Source organism: Pseudophryne corroboree, chromosome 1 (genome assembly GCF_028390025.1).
Source record: "Pseudophryne corroboree isolate aPseCor3 chromosome 1, aPseCor3.hap2, whole genome shotgun sequence".
Lineage (NCBI taxonomy): Eukaryota > Metazoa > Chordata > Amphibia > Anura > Myobatrachidae > Pseudophryne > Pseudophryne corroboree.
This window is the reverse complement of record NC_086444.1, coordinates 78,806,212-78,829,340: the sequence shown is the minus strand read 5'-3', so window position 1 is coordinate 78,829,340 and position 23,129 is coordinate 78,806,212. Positions and strand designations below refer to the sequence as shown.

Genomic DNA, 23,129 nt, shown 5'->3' with positions numbered 1-23,129 from the left:
GAATCGGGGCCTTACTCAGAGTTGGACGCAGCCGCTGCGTTCATCCAAAGGGTCAGCGTACACACACCGGCCATAGTGCGCCTGCATGACCCTTCACCATGTAACCGCATCCCGAAGGATGCGATCGCATGATGATTCAAAGGCAACAGGCATCTGGGGGCGGCGATCGCGGCATTGAGGGGAAGAGATTGGGAAATGCACGCGTGTCATGGCCGTTTTCCGTGGCCGGCCTATGGCGTCACCTGCATTTCCTGCGTATGGAAACATGGCGGCGGTGCCCCTGCCTATGCAGTCAGGCTGCTCAGAAAAGGGGTCGACCTCTATTCGATGCATTCGCAATTAAATTCCAAACGCATCGCGAGGCGGCGCCACACATGCTGGGGGTGGCCTTGCCCTGTGCTTGGCGGCCCCCAGCATGTGAGTATATGGTCGCAGATTTTGCTACGATAGCAAAATACACGTCCATCTCTGAATAGCCCCCTCTGTGTGCCCTGTAAATAATATACCATGATGATGATGAATGTGCTTAGTGTACACTGCCCCCTGTTGTCTGTAGCCGGTATTGCAGTCCATCACTACACATTTAGTTTTTTTTGCGCAGTATGAAGGATTTTTGTTTCTCAATGACTAATAAACTGATGCTCACAACAAACAGGAGGAGACATATTACTTCTAACATCAGTATATATTTATGTCAATGAATATATATCGAAAAATCATAAATAAGTTCATTTTTTTAAACAGATGCATTTCATATGTCACTTTCACCTGCAGATTACATTCATAATATGGTGCAACACATTCTTAGCAACAATATCAGTACCGGATTAAGTGGGGGTGAAGCACTGGGGGCAAGTACCCTGTGCCCTCCTCTCTGAGAGGCCCCCTTCCCCCCCGCAATGGATATTTGGCGCTGCAGCCTGCACCAGCTCCACAGTTACAGGTGTTAAAGCTGCCAGAACCACAGTGCTCCGCTGCTGATGGCTGTCAAGTGGAATGTGCGGTTGCAGCCCGCTGCTCAGTGACTGGCAGCGCTGCCGCAGCGAGCAGGCTGCACTGAAGGAGGGGCGGGTGGAAGAGAGGATGAAGAGAGGAAGGTGCAGGCCGTGCAGTCCTCTTCTGAACTAGGGGGGTCATTCTGACCTGATCGCTCGCTGCAGTTTATCGCAGCACAGCGCTCAGGTCAGAACTGCACCGGCGCCGCAGTGCGCAGGCGCATGGCTGACAGCCGACGGCTGTCGTTCCTAGCGATCGCCTCTGCCTGATTGACAGGCAGAGGCGTTTGCTAGACGGAAGTGGGCGGCACGGCGGCATTTGGCCGCCATTTTGTGGGCGCGGACCGGGCGTGGCCGGACCGTGTGAGGTGCGGGCTGCAGCAGCTGCGTGATGTCACAAGCAGCCGCTGCGAGACGGGCAGTGATGAGTAGCTCCCGGCCAGTGCGCAAAAGCTGCGCTGGCTGGGAGCTACTCCTGTAGTACAAAAGCACTGCCGCTGTGCGATGCTTTTGTACTTCAGCCACGGGGCAGGGACTGACATGCGGGGCGGGCTGGCCATGTGCTGGGCGTCCCCCCACATGTCAGTGTTCCTGATCGCAGCTGTGCTAAATTTAGCACAGCTACGATCAACTCAGAATGACCCCCTATGTTACAGAGTCTACCACTGTAACCATCACAGGGTCATCAGTGCATATATACTGTATATATATATATATATATATATAGTGATGGACTTCATCTGCGTTCCTCTTTAATAGGGGCCCCCGTGGCCTTAATCCGGCTCTGATCAGTACACAAAATAGAGGTATATGATTCAAAGTAGTATAAAGCATTGTAACTAAAACTGTATAATACTGTATATGTGGAACCAGCAGATATCATTAGAGCAGCAATTTCATTTAATAAAAAACAGAATTCCAGGTTCAGTGCAGTGGCCAGCACTCCAGGATTATACTGCCCCCTGCTGTCTGTCCAGCAGCTCTCATGTATTTACCTGGTTTGCAGCCGTACGGTATAGACAACATTTCTCGAAATCATTGTTGCCAACATTTAAAGAAAATCCCAGGAACACTTTATTACTGAGCCAGTGCTACGTAGCATGTCATGAGGAATATTTTTTTGATTGACCTTTCTGGTAATGAACGGTTGCCAATGGCAACACATACGCTGAAGCTCAGCCATATCAGAACGTCATAAATTTACATACCATACTAGACGTAATTCTTATTACCAATATTTTTAGAGAAAAATAGCTAGTATTGATACATTGGCCCCACAATCTAACTGATAGGAAGGGGGTGGGGTTGTAGGTGCAGCATCAGGGGCAGTACCAGACTAGGGCATGAAGGGCAGTGGTAGGGGCACATGCCACCACAGAGGCTTGGCCAAACATTATAGAGGACATAGCCTGCAGACAACCTTGATACTACAGTACATGGTCTGTTTACCATATTCCTGCTCTCCTAGGTACCTGACCCTGTAACAAAGAAGAGTAGGGGTCTCCAGGCAGTGAGGCGCCGAGAGGAACGGCACTGGTCAGAACTCCCCCCCAGCAGTATACCTGTGCTGTTGCCATGATCTCTTTGGGAATATGGCGCTGCACATAAACAACAAAGACTTTGACAGTGTGCCAGAGTGTTTGCTCTCTAGTGGCCAGCGTCCTCTTCCCAAGCATCACTGGGAAGATGGGACTGGCAAGGGAAGAGGGACCCGCTTCCTGTTCAAGTAAGGTAGGAAGCGGGTGCCCAATTATTTTATTATATAATTAATTTTATACTAACGGGAGTCATCACGCCCCTTTTTTATGCCATGTTCCCCCTTTACCGGGGCCCGATGTGGCTCTCTACGGCCTTGGTGAGGCCCACCAGGGATTTCCATTGCACTCCTGTGGTCGAGTCTGGCTGCAATCAGAGGTTAGATACCTAAGGAGGTAGCGGGGGCATCTAGTGTACACTGGGCCCCTTCACCAACTCTGAGTTCCGTCCGTCATGTTGTATGAAGCATTAGAAACGGTTATGGGGGACCTGTTTTACAGCAGCATTTGGGGTCTTGAAGGCTGACATAGCAATATAAATCTCTTCCCAGCATAATACCTTTAACCCATTGTTTGGCTGTTTTACATTATCCGGACACATGGGTGCAGTTCCTGCTCCAGGGCCTGACATTACTGTACAGCCATCATTTGATGGAGTACATTCAGAGACACTAGCACAGGACGGCAATACATTAGCATTAGGATTCTCCATTGAGTTGTCTCCAAGAGTCTCAGTTCCATTCACGTGATCTGAAAGGTCATCACGAGTCGTAGTAGTGATAACTGTTCTGCTGCCCTCCCCTGGAGATGAGATGTTATTGCAGGCATTCGCTTTAAGAGGTTTTTCCACAGGGATGTCCGTCGTACTGAATTGCAGACTGTCTTCTGTCCTCACAAGTGCTTTCATGTAGTCTACTTTATTAATGGGCATATTCTCAAAATAATCAGGATTAAAACTCATGTGAAGATCCTGTAGGACAAATAATAATTGTTCAATTGTAATCAACATTGTTCAATATTGGATGGAAGAAATATACTTTATCATAGTGTGAGTTGCAGTGAGGAGCATTTAGACATTTCTGCAAAACATCTTTGGACTGTGAAAAGTTATTTCTTAAAGTGTCTAGAAACATCCTGTAGCTCTGCAGTCTGCCCACACACCTGCTCTGCTATACAGAAACAGAATAGATACAGACCACTTGGCCCACAGTATATTTTTGAATTGTGGGAGGAAACCGGAGTACCCGAAGGAAACCCACACAAGCACAGAGAGAACAGACAAACTCCACACAGTTACGGTGACCTCAGTGCTGTGAGGCAGTAATGCTAACCATTACACCACCCCTACTGCCCGTAATGGACAAGCAGTGATATAATGAATCATAATTTGCATATAAGCCTGTACTGAAGTCTCCAGAGCCCTAGATGAAGGGTCTGTCTGACACATTATTGCTTTTGTACTATGGGCCTTTTTAAGGTATGTTAGCAAACCAATGGGTAAGTGTAATACGGTGGCACAAACACTTCCTTCTTCGCCTCATTACTGAGGCGAATCAGGAAGGGTCATAGACAAGATGTATTAACATCTTGTCTGCCGAAGCAGGGGAGTGAAAGCTCCGCCTCCGGCGATGTCCCCCTGAGCTCACAGCGCATCAGCTCAGAGCTGCCACACTGTGTCTCCCTCCCAGCCGGCTCCTCTACCCATGCGCGGAATCTCGTTACTCACGCGAGATCCCCGACGCAGTCCAGAGCCGGCACCCGCCACAGCCAGGGACAGCTCTGTCCCTGCTGTGGTCTACGGGCATCGACACCTGCAGCTGTCGAAATCTCCGTAGCGGTTGATCAGCGCTGCGCTCCCCCTGGCAGTCGCACATGCGTACACTGGTTATGGCACACAGCAGAGACAAGTGCGCATGCGTGACTGACAGGGGGAGCGCAGCGCTGATCAACCGCTACGGAGAGTTCAGGACTGAGTGGCCGCGGCGGTGATGAGGCGGAAGCGCAGTGAGAAGAAAACTACGGGCAGCAGGCGGCGATCCTTTTACCGAGGAGAATACCTGTAAACACCATGGTCTTGCACCTTCAAGTTGTGTGGGGGTTAAGGGGGCGTAGCCCCTTACGATGGTGTGAAGAGCGCCCATAGGGCGCGATGAATCACCTAGTATATATATATATATATATATATAAAAACAATTTAAAAAAAATATCACCAGGGATTTTTTTTAATATCAAAGAGATTTTACCTGTAGTTTCTGCAAATGTTTTTTTTTAAATAGCTAGCTGAATTTGCTTAACCCCCTTATCCAGTGGATGAATAAAGTGAGAATTCCAGTTGAGGCACGAGGCACACGGCACAACCAATCACCAGAGTCCGGAGACACATACTGTACCTTTTTTGGTTTCTTGCATAATTTCTCCAGCGTAGTTTTGTGGTCCGGAATTTCTGGCCACACCAGAGGCTTTATACTGGAAGATATTACAGTGAATTGTTAGTTGTTTGACAAAAATGTATATTTAAATCAAATGTTTTCTTTCTTATTGTATTTGAATAATAAAATATGGTTTAATTTTCAATTTATGTTGTTTATATGTAAAAAGATTGCATCCAATCCCAAATCTATCAAATCATATATCATATCCTCCAATATTTTACACACAAAATTCGGTACAAATTAGAAAAGGGGGCGTGGCCACAGGTAAAGGGCTTTTCCTATACTTTCAATGGAAGTTTGGAGAACAAAAAATCGGTATAGACCATAAAAAAAAGGTACTGTACCTGCTAAAAAGGTAAAGTTGGAGGGTATGATATATAGCCAAGTGCCAAATGCCAGTTATACGGTTAGCGATGGTATTTCCTACTGGAGGCCTAACATGCAGTAACTGGAACTTAATGACATCATGGAGTTCTAGGGCGACTTAGAGGGATCTAGTGGACGCTCTGGGGACCTAGATACTTTTAGAATGATCGCTATTTACAGAGTGGGTGACCGGGAAAGCGGGACAGTTCCCACTGAGCCAGTTCCATTCTCCCCTCTGCCATGCCTGCACGCACTGGCTGATTCATAGAGCTGCAAGGCAGGCTGCCACGATTCCAGGATTTGCCGTCCACTGTGGAACGCAAACCAGAACCTGTCATCTGCTCCAGCTAGCGGGCACTTCCGGGTGCAGTTAGGTGGGAGACAGAGCCTGGACCATTAGGGAGCATCAATGGCAAGACACTAGGGGGTAAATTTACTAAAGCTTCTAAAACAGAGAATTGGTGATGTTGCCCATAGCAATAGTGCCCCTTTTTCACACTGCACCTCACAATAGTGCTACTTAATTACGTTACACCACACTGTATTGCTCCTTGTTGACATTACACCCCACCGTATAGCTCCTTGTTGACATTACACCACTGTATCGCTCCTTGTTGACATTACACCACACCGTATCGCTCCTTGTGGACATTACACCACACCGTATAGCTCCTTGTTGATATTACACCACACCATATTGCTCCTTGTTGACATTACACCACACCGTATGGCTCCTTGTTTATATTACACCACAATGTATTGCTCCTTGTTGGCATTACACCACACTGTATCACTCCTTATTCATATTACACCACTCAGTAGTGCCCTTTATACACATTATGCCACACAGTAATAGTGTAGCTTATACACATAATGCTACTATTAATGCCTCTTACACATATACCCCACATTAGTGATGCCCATAAAACACATAATTGCCACACAGTAATGCACCTTACACATATGCCACACATTAGTAATGCTCATAATACACAAAATTGCAACACAGTAATGCACCTTACACATATGTCCCACATTAGTAATGCTCATAATACACATAATTCCACACAGTAATGCACCTTTGACATATGCCCCACCAGGGGCATAACTAGAAATGTGTGGGCCCCATAGCAAAATCTTGAAAGAGTCCCCCCCCCCTCTCCTTTGTCGGCAGAGTGTTGAGGTGTCGGATAGGGATGTTAGTGCACACAACAGCACTTAACAAGGATGATTTGTTTATTCACATAACAGAGCTTGTAGTGTATAGAAGATGTTCTGCAGCAGCAGGAACTCACAGTATACATGTGAAGCAGTACAGCAGTAACACAGTGTCTCAGCACACACAGGATGCGGCTGTATACACACAGGGGGCAGCCGCGGGGTAGACAAGGTCACGCACTCAGGAGAGTAGAAGCTGCACGCCAGTGCAGTTGTCTCTCACAGGAAGAACTCTCGCAGACTGTGCACTATGCACCTCCTCCTGCAATGAGCTGACACTAGAAGGGAAAACACTAGAGCAGTAAAGCTGCCTCTAGTGCTGGGAACGGAGACAGACCACAGAGTGATCCACTGTCTACCCCCCCCCCCTTTGTTCAAGAATGTCTCTGGTTACATACATTTGCATAACACTTTATCTAACCTTTCCTCAATAAAGTAACCGAAAAAACTTTAATAAAGCATGGTAAGCAAGCAGTAAAACAAATCACATTTCTTAAAAGTATTCCAGTACACATTTTGTCATGAACATATTCAACAAGTGTGATGACAGTCCCTTTGTCAACATATCAGCAGCATTGCTCTCGCTTGCTATGTAATCCACATTGACAGACTTGTTTTCCACTAACTCACGGATAAAGTGATGTCTAATGGCAATGTGTTTTGACCGTCCATAATGCTTGGTGCTGGAAGACAAATCAATTTCTCCCTTGTTATTAAACGCAATGTTGATAGTCTCACTGTGCTAAAGAAGGCTAAGCTCACATAAAGTCTCCTTCATCCATAAAGCTTTTTTTGCAGTTTATGTAAGTGCCATGTACTCCACCTCACGCCAGTGCAGTTCTCTCACCCAGGAAGAACTCTCTCAGACTGTGCACTGCCACTAGGAGGGAAAACACTAGAGCAGTGAAGCTGCCTCTGGTGCTGGGAACAGAGACAGACCACAGAGTGATCCACTGTCTTACACCCTTGTCACTACAATGAGAAAGAGGGGGAGAGAGAGGGAGGGGGAGTGAGCAGTAGAGAGAGGGACAGAATGGGAGTGAGCAGGAGTGAGAGGGTGGGGGATTGAGTGAGGGAGAGTGATCCAGAGAGAGAGAGGGAAAGAGGGAGGGGGTGAGCAGGAGAGAGGGTCGGGGGTGAGCAGGAGAGAGAGGGGGGGAGAGGGAGGGAGTGAGCAGGAGAGAGAGAGGGGGGAGAGAGGAAGTGAGTGAGTGAGTAGGAGAGAGAGGGAAAGAAAGGGAGTGAGCAGGAGAGAGAGGCAGGAGGAGAGAGAGGGAGAGGGAGTGAGCAGGAGAGAGGGAGGGGGAGTGAGAGAGAGAGAGAGAGAGAGAGAGAGAGAGAGAGATGGGGTGAGCAGGAGAGAGAGTGGGTGATACCCCTTTCACATTACCTGAGGCGGGTCACACCAGGGAGCCTGACACAGGAGCTCCCAGGGTGCAACTCACTTTAGGCGCCCCACTGCCGCTGTCTGCAACCCGGCATATTGATCACATCTCCCTCTCCCTCCCTTCCTCCCATCTCCCTCTCTCTCTCTTCTACCTATTTCTTCCCCCTCTACCATTTCCCTTAATTGCACTCACTCCCCCGCCCCCCTTTCTATTTGCTAGATCCAGGCCCCACAATTTCCGATGTTCTGACGGCAGCCCTGCCTGTTGATATGCATCTAGACATAAGCTGCCTACTGGGTCTGGGGACAGGCTGGGCAGATTTGTCCATTTGGTGCTTGTGCTGAGTAAATGGACAATATGGGAAATATTCAATGAAAGCAATAGCCGCAACATCCCAGATTTTATCTTGCGCTCGGGGTCACGTAATTAGCAGTGATTTGCGCAGCCACAAGTTGGCGCTGATTGTATACCCCCATATGAGACCCCAATTTGTGTGGTCATTCAGTGATCAGTCAAACTGATTTTCCACCTGTTTCCATAGATTTCGACCTTATGACGACAAACAGCATATTGTATGACTCCGTGGGTAAAGCAGTATGGGGGTTATTCAGATATGGACGCAATTTAATCGCTGAAGCATCGATTTAAGGTCGACCCCTGCCTGCACTGGCAAACGGTCTGTCGCCTTTTTTTTTCATTGGAGCGGCTGAGTGTGATGACCCCTGAACACTTGTTGCTGTCAATGACCTTGCGGCTACATTCCTCCAGTACGTGGATTCAAGCAGAAGGGTTGCACGCGTGCACTGCGGCCGGCGCTCGTGCGCAGACCAGGTGGACGCAGCCAATGTGTACAAATGCACTGCTGTGTCCATCTCTGAATCATCCCTATACACGCTGACACTATTTACCCCGTCTGGATGTTCTAGAGCTGCATTTCACATATTCAATTGCAAAGCTTCGAACTGATGAGAAAATACTTTTCTTTTGTAAAACAATCTCACTTTCTCATTGTACATAAATAAAAGCGTTTTTCCTCATCTTACTTTTTAGTCTATGTATTGTTACCTTCTTTTCCAGAACACTGCAATTAATACGGCTACAAACAGCAGGACCAGTACAATAACAGTACTTAAAATGACCAGGAGAAAATCCCCTTCTGGAAAAAAAAACAAGAAAAATAAGTATATAAATAACAGGTTTCACTTACATCGTACTTTCAGTAACGCCGGCAGGGGCCAGTACACAAAGCAGTCTGTATGCATTACAATCAGCGCTAAGGGCTCTAGCAAAATACACAACTAAATCCAATTTCTAGGGCCTCGTGGACCTAGGGCTGATTAAAGGGCTAGACCTGAAACTGGTCAGGTGCTTATGGTGAGAAGCTGAGGAGCTATGACCAGTGCTGTGTGGGTGTGGCCAGTACAATGTGGATGTGACCAGTGCTGTGTGGGTGTGGCCACTGCCATATGGGCGTGACTAGTACAATGTGGGTGTGGCCAGTGCTGTGTGTGTGTGGCCAGTAGAATGTGGGTGTGACCAGTGCTGTGTGAGTGCATCCAGAACCATGTGGATGTGACGAGTACTGTGTGGGTGTGGCCTGTGCCATGCACACCTAAATGTCTCGAGTAAACAAGGAGCAATTTACTACTGGACAAATCTTGTTACAATGCAAATGCATTATATTTTTTACATGCAGGACAAATACTGTCCACTTTTACATGTAGTGAACAAATACTGGGCAGCTTTATTTTTACGTTGAAATTTAGAATTAAAGAGCCTGAAGCAGAGAGGGACACTTTTGCACAGCGGCTCCATCTTTGGAAAAATATACTAATGCCTGCAGGAGGTGTCTGAAGGAAAAAGACGCCTCCTGCCAGCATCACAGTTGGGAAGCCTGTTTCCGATGACGCAGCATTGAATCACCATCGCGACCACCTAAAGATGCTCAAAGTGGGTGTAATAATCCTTGCACAAGCAGACGTACAGGTGTACACCATGGAAAGGCTTTTAGACGCGTTAGCCTACACCACACTGGCAAATGAAGCACACGCAGACGTAGCCCACAGAATCAGATCACCAGTGTTTTGAACGCAAATATCAATTATAGGCACCGCAGACACTGCAATTAGCTTACCTGTTTTATTCTTTACTGTATCTGTTTCAAAGACGACTGTTTTACTCCACTGGCTCCACGGTCCTGCAAAGTAACCACCATACGTCTTTGATCTAACTCTGGCTTCGTACTTTGTAGAATACTCAAGATTCCTTTTTAAAATCAGCAAGTCACTTGTAGTGGTGTCAAAACACTAGGTGGTAAGTGAAGAGAAAACATTAAAAACACATTTATTCTTCTTACTGTACCTAAGATTTTTCCTTTGAGTTTCCTTCAGTTTGTACCTGATGGGTTTTTAACTACAGTAGAAAAATAAATAAAGTATATTCAGATGCACACACAATAATATCAGACAAATAACTTTTTTTTTTTTTTAAACTTCCCAACGATCTCCTTATACAATAATTGCAACTCCTAAATGAGTAACTCTGCATTACTCAAACAGATTCAGTATGATGTTTCCCGGCTGTCGGGATCTTGGTGGTCAGGAGACCGACACCAGAATACCGGCAGTGATCGTTCACCACGTTTCGGGCCTGGCGACCAGAGGTCACCAGTCCCGAAGCATGGCGAGCGCTCACTGCCGGTATTCTATTTCAACTGGGGTCAGGATTCCAGCACTGGTATCCTGACCATTGGGATCCCGACATCCGGCAACTTGAATGCCTCCCACTCAAACATACAAGGAGACTATAAAGGGTTACAGTGCATCCGGAAAGTATCAACAGCGCTTTACTTTTTCCAAATTGTATGTTACAGCCTTATTCCAAAATGGAATCAATTTATTTTCCCCCTCAAAATCTACACATAATACCCCATAATGACAACGTGAAAAAAGTTTTTTTTTAGATTTTTTCAATTTTATTAAAATAAAAAAACTAAGAAATCACATGTACATAAGTATTCACAGACTTTGCCATGAAGCTCAAAATTGAGCTCAGGTGCATCCTGTTTCCACTGATCATCTTTGAGATGTTCCTACACCTTAATTGGAGTCCACCTTTTGTAAATTCAGTTGATTGGACATGATTTGGAAAGGCATACAAATGTCTATATAAGGTACTACACTTGACAGTGCATGTCTGAGCAAAAACCAAGCATAAAGTCAAAGGAATTGTCTGTAGACCTCCGAGACAGTATTGTCTCGAGGCACAAATCTGGGGAAGGGTACAGAAAAATATCTGTTGCTTTGAAAGTCCCAATGAGCACAGTGGCCTCCATCATCCGTAAATGGAGGAAGTCCGGAACCACCAGGACTCTTCCAAGAGCTGGCCGGACGTCTAAACTGAGCAATCGGGGAAGAAGGGCCCTATTCAGGGAGGTGACCAAGAACCCGATGGTCACTCTGTCAGAGCTACAGCATTCCTCTGTGGAGAGAGGAGAACCTTCCAAAAGGACAACCATCTCTGCAGCAATCCACCAATCAGGCCTGTATGGTAGCGTGGTCAGGCGATAGACATTCCTGAAGGACTCTCAGACCATGAGAAACAAAATTCTCTGGTCTGATGAGACAAAGATTGAACTCTTTGGCGTGAATGCCAGGCGTCAGCTTTGGAGGAAACCAGGCACCGCTCATCACCAGGCCAATAGCATCCCCACAGTGAAGTATGGTGTTGGCAACATTATGCTGTGGGGATGTTTTTCATCAGCAGGAACTGGGAGACTAGTAAGGATAGAGGGAAAGATGAATGCAGCAATGTACAGAGACATCCTGGATGAAAACCTGCCCCAGCGTGCTCTTGACCTCAGAGTGGGACGACGGTTCATCTTTCAGCAGTATAACGACCCTAAGCATACAGCCAAGATATCAAAGGAGTGGCTTCAGGACAACTCTGTGAATGTCCTCGAGTGGCCCAGCCACATCCCAGACTTGAATCTGTTTGAACATCTCTGGAGAGATCTGAAAATGGCTGTGCACCGACGCTTCCCATCCAACCTGATGGAGCTTGAGAGGTGCTGCAAAGAGGAATGGGCGAAACTGCCCAAAGATAGGTGTGCCAAGCTTGTGGCATCATATTCAAAAAGAGGCTGTAATTGCTGCCAAAGGTGCATCAACAAAGTATTGAGCAAAGGCTGTGAATACTTATGTAAATGTGATTTCTTAGTTTTTTATTTTTAATAAATTTGCATAAATCTCAAAAAAACTTTTTTCATGATGTCATTATGGGGTATTGCATGTAGAATTTTGATGGAAAAAAATTAATTTATGCCATTTTGGAATAAGGCTGCAACATAAAATGTGGAAAAAGTGAAGCGCTGTGAATACTTTCCGGATGCACTGTAATGAAACAATCATAAAGAGTGCAGTAAATGTCACAGATGAGGACAAGCATTAATTATTTACTCATTAATCTATCATGCAATAAAATAGTGCATAAGAATATAAAGTTGATCAAAAATTATAAATAAATATAAATGTACATGCAAACTCCAAAGTGTATAAACATACTTAATTCACACCAATAAATGGCTAAATAGTAAACTTAGAAGTCAATTAATGGTATCCATAGGAACAAATCTTTATTTAGAATTCCAAGCCTCAGAATAAGTCATAAATTGATCCAAAAAGTCCTAAATTTAGTTATCCATCAATATATATAAAAAATGATCCGATGCCAGTATAGTATAGAAATACAGTAGCTCCAAATAGAATCAGCAGCCAGTCATTAAAGCACCCACAATGGAAGAGTACACTAGCACCCTGATATGTGTGCAGGACGACAAATATTCCAAGAGGTGGGCAGAGTTATACACATTCACCAGGTGGGCAAATAATATTATGCCCAATCAACCTCTCCCTTTATGTTCCAGGTGGCAGCTCACATGTTGTGTGCTACTACATCTCCTTTCCGCAGCTGGAATTTGGCCCTTGCAGCGGGCAGCTCTTCATGGTGGGAGGGAGAGAGTGCACCAGTGGCATTTAGAGTTAGCAGTCCAATGCCATGTAGCAGAAGGGATCCTTTCTTGTGTGTCTGGAGCCATAACAATGGGACACTAACGCATTTCTCCGCCTTCCCCAGTTGCAATTTCTTCAGAGGGGTTATTTGCTATATTTATAGATTAATATTTATTTTTAATTTTCGCTCAACTTCCACTCTGTGGAATGCCCTCTCATGCACAATAAGACTCACCTCTAGTCTCCAAACCTTTAAACGTTCCCTGAAAACTCACCTCTTCAGGCAAGCTTATCAAATTCCAGACCCACCCACATAACCTTCAATGCCTCCGTATCTAATTACATCCCCTCTGTACAGTCCACACATAACCTCACATATTTTGTCTTTCACACCCACCTGACCCTTGGCCAGCATTGCTAGGTAACCATATCATACAGCCCACTAAGAACCTTTGCAATCTGGTGGACCATTATGCAATAGGTAGCATTTATCCTTGTGTATCAATGCCTATTTCTCTATAGATTATAAGCTGCCTGTTTTTAACCAGCCTTGTTCTATTACTGTTGTTCCAATTGTAAAGTGCAATGGATTATGCTACCCTACATAAAGAACTGTTCTCAAAGCACCCTAATGGTCCAGGTTTTAAAGATATCCATGGTTCAGCACAAATGGTTAAATTAAATTGACTTAGGTACTAATCAAGTCACCTGTGGCCAACCATGGATAAACTTAAAACCTGGACCATTGGGGTGCCTTGAGGACCGTGTTTGGGAACCTCTGCATTAAGGCCATGTAGTGCCAGAGTGTTAAGGATAAATATCCACTTTGTTTTTTTTGTGTAAAAATACTTGCTCAATCTCCTCCTCTGGTCATTACAGGAACATGGAGGAGCTCTGGAAATCATCATGATCCCTTTAAATGGAACATTTCTAGCATCAACAGAGTCAAGACAACACTAACCGATTTCTTCGCAAAACTTCACACATTTGATCCAACATCCCATAATCCATCCATTAAAACATTTACAAGACTGTAGGACGAGTCCATTACCAAATATGGACAGGCTCAACCCTATATATATATATATATATATATAAGGAATATCACTAAAGTGGAACAAAAAGCCATTAAAGATCATGCTCCCTATACCAATGTAGTTTTTAGCCTCTCTGTTAAGGTCAGCGCCATTGTTGTCCAAGATACAGTACAATACATTTAAGAATTAGACAAGCAGCTAGCAGTTGTAACTACATATAGAAAGCTGTGCAGTAACCCCAGTGTTTACAAGAAGGTGGTATACTGGCACAAGCTCTGCAAAAAAGTTTCCATTGATGTTAAAATAAAAATGGCACTTACTCAAGCCTTTTCAAAAACTAAAGTAATACATATGGTACCGTAGGTCCACAAGGACTCAGTTAACTCTCCTGGGAGGCCAATTACATCTGCCTGTTGATCTTTAACACAACCGATATCCCAGTACCTTGATTTTGTACTACAGACGTTGGTCACCAAACAGCATACTTAGTTAAAAAAAAACAACACATTTGTTGAATTTGCTGAATGAATTACCAAACCTTTCTACAGGAACCATTTTGTGTGCTATGGATGTACAATTTTTGCCTGATATTAACTTTCAAATGTTTGATGTTTCTTTGTTTCTTCAACTATTGGAATTTATGTTACCCGTAACTATTTTTTACACACTGGACGGTATATTTTTACAGCTGTTGTGCCATGGGCTCGAACGTAGATCCAGCTTTTGCTAAAATTACAAACAATGTTGAATGACATTGCATTAAGTGATACGCCTATCAAACTGATGGCTTATTATAGTCTTACTAATATCAATTATTTAGATGTCCACATAACCATCACTAATAACAAAGTAATTACCACTTTGCACAATAAACCCACAGACTGCAATACATTGTTGCAATACAATAGCTTCCAACCACCTGCCCTTAAATGAGGATTACCAAAGTCCCAGATACAGTAGCTAGGATCACTAGTGATCCAGAAGAGTTGGAGCCTGCATTTGGTCAGATAGTGGAAAAGTTCTGATAAAGGGGATATCATTATGGTATCATTAACTTTCTATATTAGAAACTGTTAATAAATAAATATCTGGACACAGGCCCTTTTTGTGAACATCCTATTACAAGAAAACAACATTTTATTAATTTTCATCTTACTTGCTCCACTCAGTTTATGTAATTTATGTAATTTTGTGTCCTTGTGGACTATTATATGTGGGACTAGCTGTTCTACCCATTCTTCGCATGGGAGTCTCTGATTTTCATGGTTGTACATATAAATCTATAGAGACGTCAATTTGAGACTTCTTAATGTAAATAAATATTAATCCATGGTCCTTGGCGTTGCACGAGGAGCACCCGTAGCAGATACGGTAAGAAGTGACAGGGCCATTTTTGTAGTTTATTAAATTCTACACATTTGAGTTGCAATCCAAATTTTGTTCTGATTGTCCATTTGGGCTTTATCGTTCACGCAACACAAGCCACGCATCGTTAAGATGTAATTATGTAAGCCCCCTTTTCATCCCCTTAGGGGAGGTTTATTAAAATTCTAATTATGACATTTTCCTATTTCCCACCTGAAGAATACCTGTGTTAAGTTTCCTACCATATCGGGAAGAAAGAGAATTAATGATGGGTCAGTCAGTCGGTCAGTGAGGGCATTCACATTTTTATATATAGATAAACTATTAGGATGTTCAAGGAGCGAATAACACTACACCTATTACATAAGTCCGGAATATGTGTGGCATTAGATGGCAAAAATAATCACCAAACAGTGGTTTGTAAACTGGCCAACCATCCTGTGTCTAAGTTTAAATATAAAATATTGGACCATGTTCCTGTAATAATAAGAGAAGGAGATCGAGCAAGGATTTTGGCACGAAAAGAAACAAAGTAGATATACAGTATATCCTTAACGCTCTGGCACCACATGACCTTAGCGAAAAAATTGCATGGAATGTATACTTGTGAAGAACTTTAAATTCCATGGGGTTTTGAATTGGTATATAAGATGTTAATAGCCGTTTGCATAATCCATATAATGGCTACAATCATGACTACTATTTAAGATATCCTATACAGGTTGAGTATCCCATATCCAAATATCCGAAATACGGAATATTCAGAAATACGGACTTTTTGGAGTGAGAGTGAGATAGTGAAACTTTTGTTTTTTGATGGCTCAATGTACACAAACCTTGTTTAATACACAAAGTTATTAAAAATATTGTATTAAATGACCTTCAGGCTGTGTGTATAAGGTGTATAAGAAACATAAATGAATTGTGTGAATGTACACACACTTTGTTTAATGCACATAGTTATAAAAAATATTGGCTACAATGACATTCAGGCTGTGTGTATAAGGTGTATATGAAACATAAATACATTCTGTTCTTAGACTTGGGTCCCATCACCATGATATCTCATTATGGTATGCAATTATTCCAAAATACGGAAAAATCCCATATCCAAAGTACCTCTGGTCCCAAGCATTTTGGATAAGGGATACTCAACCTGTATTATAATTATGAGTAGACTAATATCCATCCATAGTTTATAGTGAGTTTAGTGACTATTAAGCTATATTTAGTACTTAGTTCCATTTATTTGTAATTCATTGATACGATAATGTCACATGTATTTGTTCCTTTTTTATTTTAGATTTTTTTCTAGATTATAGTCACAATCACTTTATATGCGCTTCATCACTTTAATAATTTATATTTCCCAGCCGCTGTCTCTCTCTGTTATTGGACGTAAGAGTCTTAGAGTCCATGGTTGATCGGCAACTCAGTGACATCATCACTCTCGGCTCCGGTGCCGCCCGGAGACTTGCCCGCTGCCGCCTTCTGGGAGATCGTACTTATTGCCTTTTCCTATTTAAAGTAAGATTGTGGCACATCACTGTTTTACATGGCACCTTGATAAACATGCCCTCTGTGGCATTGAAATGTTGGTTTCGCCATGATTTAATGTATGGACAGTGTAATGGTTAGCATTACTTCCTCACAGCACAGAGGTCATGGGTTCGATTCCCACAATGGCCCTAACTGTGCGGAGTTTGTATATTCTCCTCATGCTTGCGTGGATTTCCTCCGGTTTCCTCCCACAATCCAAAAATATACTGGTAGGTTAATTGGCTCCCAACAAATATGAACCCTAATATGAATGTGTGTGCGTGTACGTGTAGTAGGGAACATAGATTGTAAGCTCCACTGGGGCAGGTACTGATGTGAATGGGCAGATATTCTCTGTAAAGTGCTGCAGAATATGTGTGCGCTATATAAATAACTGATAATAATAATAATAATATATTTTGAACTAATCCTGCGTTTGCACCTGATAACCTGTAGTGTATAGCTCTATTTCCCTTGAACTCCCCAGCCAGCTTCCTGGCAGTCCTGGGAAAATTAAATAGTACAATACACATAAGATGTACAGGTTGAGTATCCCTTATCCAAAATTAAAAATCCAAAATGTATGGGTCCCATACTGAGATAATGACATAGATATTATATATATTATATATATTATTTATAAGTATGTATATATATATATATATATATATATATATTGTAAATTTCAAATTGCTTTCTAACAAATATTTAAAATGCCCACTCTAATATATATTGTGGACGCCTGTGCATCTTATTACCATGTGCTATGAATGTGCGCTATACATTGCAAAACACTGCATTCCATAAGAGAAAACAATACACCCACACATTATCTGAGTTCCAAAGCTCATTGATGTATATATTTGTTATTAAAGCTTGGTGGTGGAAAGTCACATGATTATGCCTCTTGCTGTAGCTAGGCAACGGGAGTCCGGTACGGATCTTGGTGTGAGCGCTGGAGGGCGCACGTCGCGGTGGGGTGACGTCATCGGGAGCGGACGGACGCCCGGAGCCTGGCGGCGGGAGGAGGCGCGCATTCACTTGGTGAGTTATAAATGTCTGTTTTTTGGTATGTGTTTTATCCTGAAGACGATTAATAAAATCGAAACGTTGATATCCACGGGTGCTGTCCCGTGTATTCTGTGAGCAAGTCCCGTGAGTGCCACCTGTCTCCAGCTTCATACTGTTTGGTGTGTATACACCTAGGAGGGCACCAGGGCCAGGTGACTTTGTGTTTGAGAGTGCCGACCATCACTACATGTACATTGGGACACTGTTTCTTCCAGCACCACCTAGGTATTGGGAGTGTGTGGGAGGATTGTGACCTTGGTAAGGCACCTACTACTAATTCATTACTTACTGAATGGACTTCAGTGACTTTAGAGGCTGCTTTTCATCCTATATCCTGCAATGGCGGATAGCAGTGGACTTAGAAACATAACACTGCCGGTGGGAGAAACATGGAGCTTCTCAGATATGGATGCGGATGAAATCCGATTCAAAGAGAATTTTTTCAACACAGGAGGTGAAGAAACAATGTACAATTATTCACACAACTTCTCAGGCTCCGCAAAAAAAAAGTAGATTATTTTCTGCATGGGGTAATATTATCCGACTATCATAGAAGTGGCCAAATACCTTGTGGTTTTCGCATAAGGAATACCCCTATTGGCAAATTCAGCAGTGACTTTTGTCGCAAATGGGCTGCTATTCTAAACAAATGCAGCCTGGATTTAATCCTGTTCGTTATACAGGAATCTTCAAGGGAACTTGAGCTGATTAAAACAAAAATTGCTGCATTTGAGGAACTACATGTACCAACCTTGACATCAGACAAAGCACAGTCATGGATGGAGAAATTAGCATCACAGCTTGAAATCTATCGGAGGGATTTGGTACGATTCAAACGTGAAAAACTTGCAACAGTCCAACGTGATTACGCTGAAAATAAAGTGTACACATGGGCCTTCAATCCTGAAAGAAAACGCTTTTTTCATCAGAGACAACGGAACTTTAGGAAGTTCCCAGGTTATACAGAGACATCAAGCGGGGGAGCATCCTCCCACAGTGATAATGAAGGGGCACGAGGAAAATTGGATAAAAGACCCCCTTTAGGAGTCAGCACCCGCGCCAAGCGGGGACCGTTAAAAGAAACCGAACAAGGAGAGGTCGCCAGTGGCTCAGGCAAATCAAAAGCCAAATCAAACAAGAAGAAAACAACTTAGTATTTAACCTCTCCAAGAGACAACTGACGGAAAATGAAACAGCTGTCCTGAATAAAGGTCTTTCCTTTGTCCCTTCATCCAACATAGACTACTTCCAATGGAAAATGGATTCCTACAAATTCAATAGGAACTTGAGATTAAAAGAACACTTTCAGTCAGCTTCATATGAGAAGACCCGTGAGAATGAAGTTCCCTTGGCCATAAGACCTAGATCTACATTTGATCCATACACTAAAAATGTTTCACTTAAATGCTTTTAGAGGCGTTTAGATCAGAAAATTGAGGACATTAAGATGAGGAATAAACCCCAAGTTTCCAACATGTCCAAGGTTGAATTTGAAGCTATGCGTAATCTCAGTAAGGACTTGAGTATTGTTATCCGTCCGGCGGACAAGGGGGGAGGGATTGTGGTACAGGATTTGGACCAATATTGCCAAGAGGTCTATCGTCAGTTAGGGGACAGCACTGTATACTGTGAGTTAAAAGTAGATCCTACAATAGCATTTAACAATGAGTTATATACTATACTTACTAAAGCTGTGGCAGACAACATCATTTCTGATTCATTAAAAAATGCATTGTTTCAGCAGTTCCCAATAGCTCCTGTACTGTATACAATCCCCAAAGTCCATAAAGACCCCCTCTGTCCCCCTGGACGTCCCATAATCTCTGCCCGGGACCAGAGCCGGCCCTAACTAATATGATGCCCTAGGCAAGATTTTGGCTGGTGCCCCCCAGCACCACCACTGGTTCCGCTTCTAACCTTGCACCTCTTTCCCAGCACCATCACTCCTCACCCATAGCAGTCCTTGTACCCCCTATATTTTAAATAGGAACAGTTCGCACATTTGGCGCACAGCCCAAAAAGGGGTGTGTTTTTGCTAGCAAGGGGCATGGCCACACAATAGTAATCCCAATTCCAATTACGCCACACAGTACTGCAACTTTATTCACATTTGATCATGCGATAGTGTCTATAATTCATATTACATCTCACAGTAGTATTACTTTACCTTATAAACGTTACTCCTCACAGTAGAGCCCCTTATTCACATTCCATACACTGAATTGCTCCATATTAACATTACACCACACCCTATTGCTCTTTATTCATATTAGACGACACAGTAGTGCCCTTTCTATACGCCACGCCACATAGTAGAGCACCTTATACACATAATGCCACACATTAGTAATGCATTTATACACATAATTCCACACAGTAATGCCCTTTACACATTACTAATGTCCTTATAAACATAATGCGTCTTAAACATTATGACAACCTTTATTAATGCCCTTTTACACGTAATGTCCCTTACATATATGCTGCACATTATTAATGCCCTTATACACATAATGACACACATAGTGCCCCCTACACATTTGCTGCTCATTATTAGTGCCCCTATACACATAATGACACACATACAGTAGTACCCTGTTACACATATGCCACACATTATTAATGCCCTTATACACATAATGACACACACAGTGCCCCTTTCACATATGTTGCACATTATTAATGCATTTTTACATGACACACATAATGCTCCTTACACATATTCTGAACACTACTGCACAACCAACCCACTCACATGCACACAGCACTCACACTGCCACTTTCACTGTGACCTCTGCCTCTGCTTGGATACAGCTGTGTCCTCATAAATCTTGCCTCAATGCTAACGTCGGGCACCTTTTTTTATAAAAATGCATCTTACTTGCATTGCTATGTGGCTAGGATGCACAAGCAGCTTCTGCTGATTAAAATGATATGCAACATGCCTATATACTGTGTGAGACTGTGGCTGTATCTGCATATGAAATGCTACACACAGAATATAGGCATGCCGCATATCATTTTAATCAGCAGAAGCTGCTGATGCCCCTAGGCATATCAATTGCCATAGGCAATTGCCTAGTTTGCCTATGCCTATGGCCGGCTCTGCCAGGGACTCCATATATTACAAGGTGTCCAAATATCTGGACACACATTTTCAGCCGGTAATACAAGCCCAGACCACATATCTAAAGGACACTACGACCTTTATTCTTAAACTAAATCAATTACCATCTCCATTACCGAAGTGTTTTTTATGTTCCTTGGATGTTGTAAATTTATACACGAGTATACCCCATGAAGGGGGTTTAAGTGCAGCAAGGAGACTCCTTATCGATAGTCCACTGTATACTGGCCCTGATATTTCATTTTTTATTTTTTTGTTAGAATTGACTCTTAAGAAGAATTATTTCCTATTTAATAACAAATGGTACTTACAGCAACAAGGCTGTGCAATGGGGTCCTGTGTGGCCCCGGCCTTTGCAAACAGCTACATGTTTGAGGTGGAACGGGAAATCTTTTTTTCTGATTCCAATATAGCGTCCAAGCTTTTGGTATTCTTAAGATACATAGACGATCTGTTTATCATCTGGTTAGGAGAGGAGAGTGACTTTCATGATTTAATGACAAGGGCCAACATTGCAAATGAACATATTAAATTTACGTATACCATCAGTGATTGTGAGGTGAACTACTTAGATGTTACTATCCAACTTAGAGATGACAGATTGCATACCACACTATATAGGAAGAAAACAGATCGTAATAATGTTTTACACCATTCTAGTCAGCATCCCAGAGCAACTAAGGAAGGGCTTCCTTTTTCCCAGTTTGTCAGGGCACATCGCATTTCTGACAATACGGAAGAAGCAAATAATAAGATTTTACTCACCGGTAAATCTATTTCTCGTAGTCCGTAGTGGATGCTGGGGACTCCGTAAGGACCATGGGGAATAGACGGGCTCCGCAGGAGACTGGGCACTCTAAAGAAAGATTTAGTACTACCTGGTGTGCACTGGCTCCGCCCTCTATGCCCCTCCTCCAGACCTCAGTTAAGGAAACTGTGCCCGGAAGAGCTGACATTACAAGGAAAGGATTTTGGAATCCAGGGTAAGACTCATACCAGCCACACCAATCACACCGTATAACTCGTGATAAACTTACCCAGTTAACAGTATGAACAACAAACAAGCATCACTCAACTGATGCCACATAATATAACCCTTTAGTAAGCAATAACTATATACACGTATTGCAGAAAGTCCGCACTTGGGACGGGCGCCCAGCATCCACTACGGACTACGAGAAATAGATTTACCGGTGAGTAAAATCTTATTTTCTCTAACGTCCTAGTGAATGCTGGGGACTCCGTAAGGACCATGGGGATTATACCAAAGCTCCCAAACGGGCGGGAGAGTGCGGATGACTCTGCAGCACCGAATGGGCAAACTCAAGGTCCTCCTCAGCCAGGGTATCAAACTTGTAGAACTTTGCAAATGTGTTTGAACCCGACCAAGTAGCAGCTCGGCAAAGCTGTAATGCCGAGACCCCTCAGGCAGCCGCCCAAGAAGAGCCCACCTTTCTTGTGGAATGGGCTTTCACTGATTTTGGATGCGGCAATCCAGCCGCAGAATGAGCCTGCTGAATCGTGCCACAGATCCAGCGAGCAATAGTTTGCTTTGAAGCATGAGCACCCAGCTTGTTGGATGCATACAGGACAAACAGCGAGTCAGTCTTCCTGACTCCAGTCATTCTGGTCACATAAATCTTCAAAGCCCGGACTACGTCAAGCAACTTGGAATCCTCCAAGTCACAAGTAGCCGCAGGCACCACAATAGGTTGGTTCAAATGAAAGGATGACACCACCTTTGGCAGAAATTGCGGACGAGTCCGCAATTCTGCCCTATCCATATGGAAAACCAGATAGGGGCTTTTACATGACAAAGCCGCCAATTCTGACACACGCCTAGCCGAAGTTAAGGCCAACAGCATGACCACTTTCCACGTGAGATACTTTAGCTCCACGGTCTTAAGTGGCTCACACCAGTGGGATTTCAGGAAACTCAACACCACGTTAAGATCCCAAGGTGCCACTGGTGGCACAAAAGGGGGCTGAATATGCAGCACTCCCTTAACAAACGTCTGAACCTCAGGCAGTGAAGCCAGTTCTTTTT

The 23,129-nt window shown here is 43.6% G+C and overlaps 1 protein-coding gene across 1 annotated transcript in view; it reads right to left on the bottom strand.

Annotated features, from left to right (window-relative positions):
• Positions 1 to 666: 666 nt before the first annotated feature.
• Positions 667 to 23,129, bottom strand: part of IL7R (interleukin 7 receptor) — a 130,444-nt gene continuing 107,981 nt past the window's right edge. The window contains exons 6-9 of the mRNA XM_063960813.1: positions 10,069 to 10,240; positions 9,000 to 9,090; positions 4,921 to 4,996; positions 667 to 3,500 (exon numbers count right to left, since the gene is read on the bottom strand). Coding sequence (XP_063816883.1) covers positions 3,000 to 3,500; positions 4,921 to 4,996; positions 9,000 to 9,090; positions 10,069 to 10,240 — 840 coding nt within the window. The 3' untranslated portion in view covers positions 667 to 2,999. The remainder of the gene's footprint in view (positions 3,501 to 4,920; positions 4,997 to 8,999; positions 9,091 to 10,068; positions 10,241 to 23,129) is intronic.